Source organism: Pyxicephalus adspersus, chromosome 7 (genome assembly GCF_032062135.1).
Source record: "Pyxicephalus adspersus chromosome 7, UCB_Pads_2.0, whole genome shotgun sequence".
In the NCBI taxonomy this organism is placed as follows: domain Eukaryota; kingdom Metazoa; phylum Chordata; class Amphibia; order Anura; family Pyxicephalidae; genus Pyxicephalus; species Pyxicephalus adspersus.
This window is the reverse complement of record NC_092864.1, coordinates 73097934-73101354: the sequence shown is the minus strand read 5'-3', so window position 1 is coordinate 73101354 and position 3421 is coordinate 73097934. Positions and strand designations below refer to the sequence as shown.

Here is a 3421-nt window from a genome sequence, read left to right as displayed (position 1 = left end):
CTGAAAATAAGCCCTAGAGCATATTTTGGCCTTCAAAAAAAAATAAGACAGTGTCTTATCATCGGGGAAACAGGGTATTTGTGCCCCAGACTATTGGAAAAACTCTGCTCCTTTCAGTGCATGTAACCATATCATCCAATGCTAACTACCTAAATTCGTTCTAGTAATACCCTTTGGTTTCTAAGTTTTGGGGTCTTTTGTTGTCTTAGGAAACTGTGTAATATATTTATTTGGATGAATTAAAATAGGAAGAGAGGTGTTTTTTTGGCAAACAAAGTAAAATATATTGTAAGCATTACTAAAGAGCTTACATAAACAATATAAAAATGATTATTCATATAAGGTTTGTCCCATCTCTATAAAAATTCATGAGAGTTTTTTTGGGACCATATGGTTCAACTAGCTATCGTCAATGATAGATAAAAAAAAAAAAAAAACATTTTTACGTCTTTAATAGGTCCCAAATCCATTTTACTTCATGGGACTGAACAGAACTGAAAACTAAATAGAGATCCACTAATGGTCTTTTTGAGACAGAACTACATGAACATTGCATACAACATAGGTCTTGGGGTCTGATGCGTTTCGCCACTAGGCTTCCTCAGGGGTAACACAGACCGTAGCAATACTACGCATATTAAATAAAGGTACAATTAATACATGGTAAGACAATGAGCCAAATAATATAGTCAAGTAATCATACAAGGGTATGGAGCATACATAGTTATGATACAACCATGGGTGATGGAATGTATATGTTTATATATACGTTTTTTAAATTTTCTTTTTGTTTTCCCTATATAAAATCCACCACATCTACAATTTATGTGGTAAACAACACCCTGAGTTTCACAGTTTACAAAGTGCTTGGAGCGGTGAGTTTCGCCGTTGGGAAGAGGAACATATTGTGATTCCTTTATCCGGTGGCATTTCTTTTTTTTTATTATTTAATTTTATGCACCAAAAGGGGTTTGGCATCCTGAGATAGGCCAGATATAAAAACTTTGGGCACACACTAACCCAATTCCTTCATAAATATTTATTTAGATGAACGTTTTCTTTTTGATTATTACTGCAATAACTCAAAATCCAAACCATCTCATTATTAGGTTTGTCTCATTGTTTTATTCTTCTGCACTTTTCTTATCTAATATTGCTACAAGATGAGATGCTACAAGTGGTGTTGCACATGCTTTATTCAGTTCAGTTTTATAATATCATTATTCAGGTTGGTTTGTTGTATTACTTTTTGTATTTATATTTATTTGTATACTTTTTTGTGTGTAATATGTCTGCTTTAAATAATTTTTTTTACCTTTTTAGCTAGCTGGAAGAGATTCTCCTATACGTCCTGAGATGCCTGGGAATCTACAGCACTATGGAAGGTAAAGCACTTTTTATATCCCATAACCTGGATTTATGGGTCAATTCATGTTCATTAAATTTTAGCATTGAAAATACAACATACTGTATACAAAAAGCATAACTTGGATTTAGTGTTCAGATACTTTAAATATAAACTCCAGACAAACGGCTAAATAGAAATAAAAATATGAAATACACATATAGAAGCTGTTTTGCCTGCCAAAGTATGTATAATTCTGTTTATTTATTCCTAGTGTTTACACGGGTTTGCTACAAGGCACAGACCTGAGTTTTCTTTTATGCAGCTAAGCAACACTTATAGATCCCTCTCCTATTCTGTGATTGGACAGTAAAAGGAGAAGCAGCATGCTTATAAGCTCATCATTCCTTCACCCAGCTCTAGGCCTATAAATATTCCCTTGTACACGCACAACCATAGCTGATTGGTCCCTTGTGCTGCTTCTCTCTCTACTTGTCCAGGCTGGTTTGTAGAGTAGCATGCAAGACCCTGATACAAAGTCAAATTCTAATATGTACCGGTACTCAAAGTGGAAGGTTTACTGACAATTACATTGCCACTTTTTTTTAATAAATCTGAAGTTGCAAACTTTTGGCTACAGGTTTACCCACAGTGCAACCTGTAGGTGAATTTGTGACCAAAATCCTTTAATTTACACATAATAATATTCTAACAGTTGTGGTTTTATTCATATGGATGCTAGCCTGCCATAAATGCGTGTAAAAGGATGATTAAAGTTCTACTACTATTACAAAGTAGCTCAAAAAATTGAGTTTCCTCCTTTCTAATGGTAGAAAGTCTCTTTAAAACACAAATATGAAATTGTGTATATATCATCAATTTAGTTGAATCCAGCTGAGATGAAAAAGAAACAGCAGAAAACTACAGCTTAAAATGAAGGTCTGCACCAAGGACGGGCAGACCCAATACTGACACAGTATTTTCCTGCTTACCGTTGTTTGCATGCTTGTTTTTGACTGGTATGCAAATCTCAAAAAAAATTGCATTCAGCAGCTTCTGTGAACCTTTGCCGGCGATCGAGCGCTGTAAGCCACCACAGTCTAGCACTCCCTGTTTATTTTCTATTACAGCTTTGCTTACAGCAGCAAAGGAGATCCTCCTGGATGAGGTCCTCTGCTCTGCAGCTTGTAGCATCCCCAAACATGCAATGAGATTGTGGGCAGCTAAAGTGAATATTAGGAGTATGTGCTGCAGTCAATGAGCAGATTAGTTAGCCCTGTCATTGGCTACTGGTTCTTTAGCTCTTCTCGGCTCCCAGGCTCTAGTTGCCCATTGTTTTGCCTCTAGTGTTGCTACTTTTGCTTTCCCATTGTACAGGGTAAAAGCAGTTATGATCTGAAGAAATTACCTTGTACACAGGCTCTTAAACCACTTGCAGACTTCTTTTAAATTTCTGTCTGTGTTTGAAAATAGAGTCAGTAGTAGTTTACTTTGATGCTGAAGTTTGCTCCATATTGAGATTGCAGCAGTTTGGGTGCATTTTCAATTATGATGCAATACCAAAGAAAGAGAAGAATGTTCAGATCACACTTTTATGGCCTAACCCCTCATTACCAAGCCGTTAGTCAGTTCTCTTAAAAAAATTGCAAGAAGAATATGATTTCTTTCTACAAACAATATTGGGATTTGATTTCACATTTTATGTTTAGGTTCCTTACTGGACCTCTGAACCTTAATGACCCTGAAGCGAAATTTAGATTCCCCAAGATCTTTGTAAATACAGAGGAAACGTATGAGGAACTTCACTTGATTGTTTACAAGGTAGGGTATTACACTTGATGTTCTGTCCTGAAATGTTATCAATGAATAAAGTATACAAGAAAACTGTATAATGTATATTCATTTACTGGTAAGCTTGTGGTTTAAGTACAATTAGGTTTTAATTTAAACTAGTAGAACATATTCCAGAGACGTGTAAAAAGCATGCAAAGTCTTAAAGTTTACTTTCTTTAAAAAGCAGACACGGACTGATTAGAATAGTTTGTCACCTACCACAAACTGCACAGTGGTCCCCTC

The 3421-nt window shown here is 35.6% G+C and overlaps 1 protein-coding gene across 1 annotated transcript in view; it reads left to right on the top strand.

Annotated features, from left to right (window-relative positions):
• CCZ1 (CCZ1 homolog, vacuolar protein trafficking and biogenesis associated) overlaps positions 1-3421 on the top strand; it is a 36181-nt gene that overhangs the window by 18614 nt on the left and 14146 nt on the right. Inside the window, exons 11-12 of the mRNA XM_072418954.1 lie at positions 1324-1385; positions 3055-3166. Of these exons, the coding sequence (XP_072275055.1) occupies positions 1324-1385; positions 3055-3166 (174 nt within the window). The remainder of the gene's footprint in view (positions 1-1323; positions 1386-3054; positions 3167-3421) is intronic.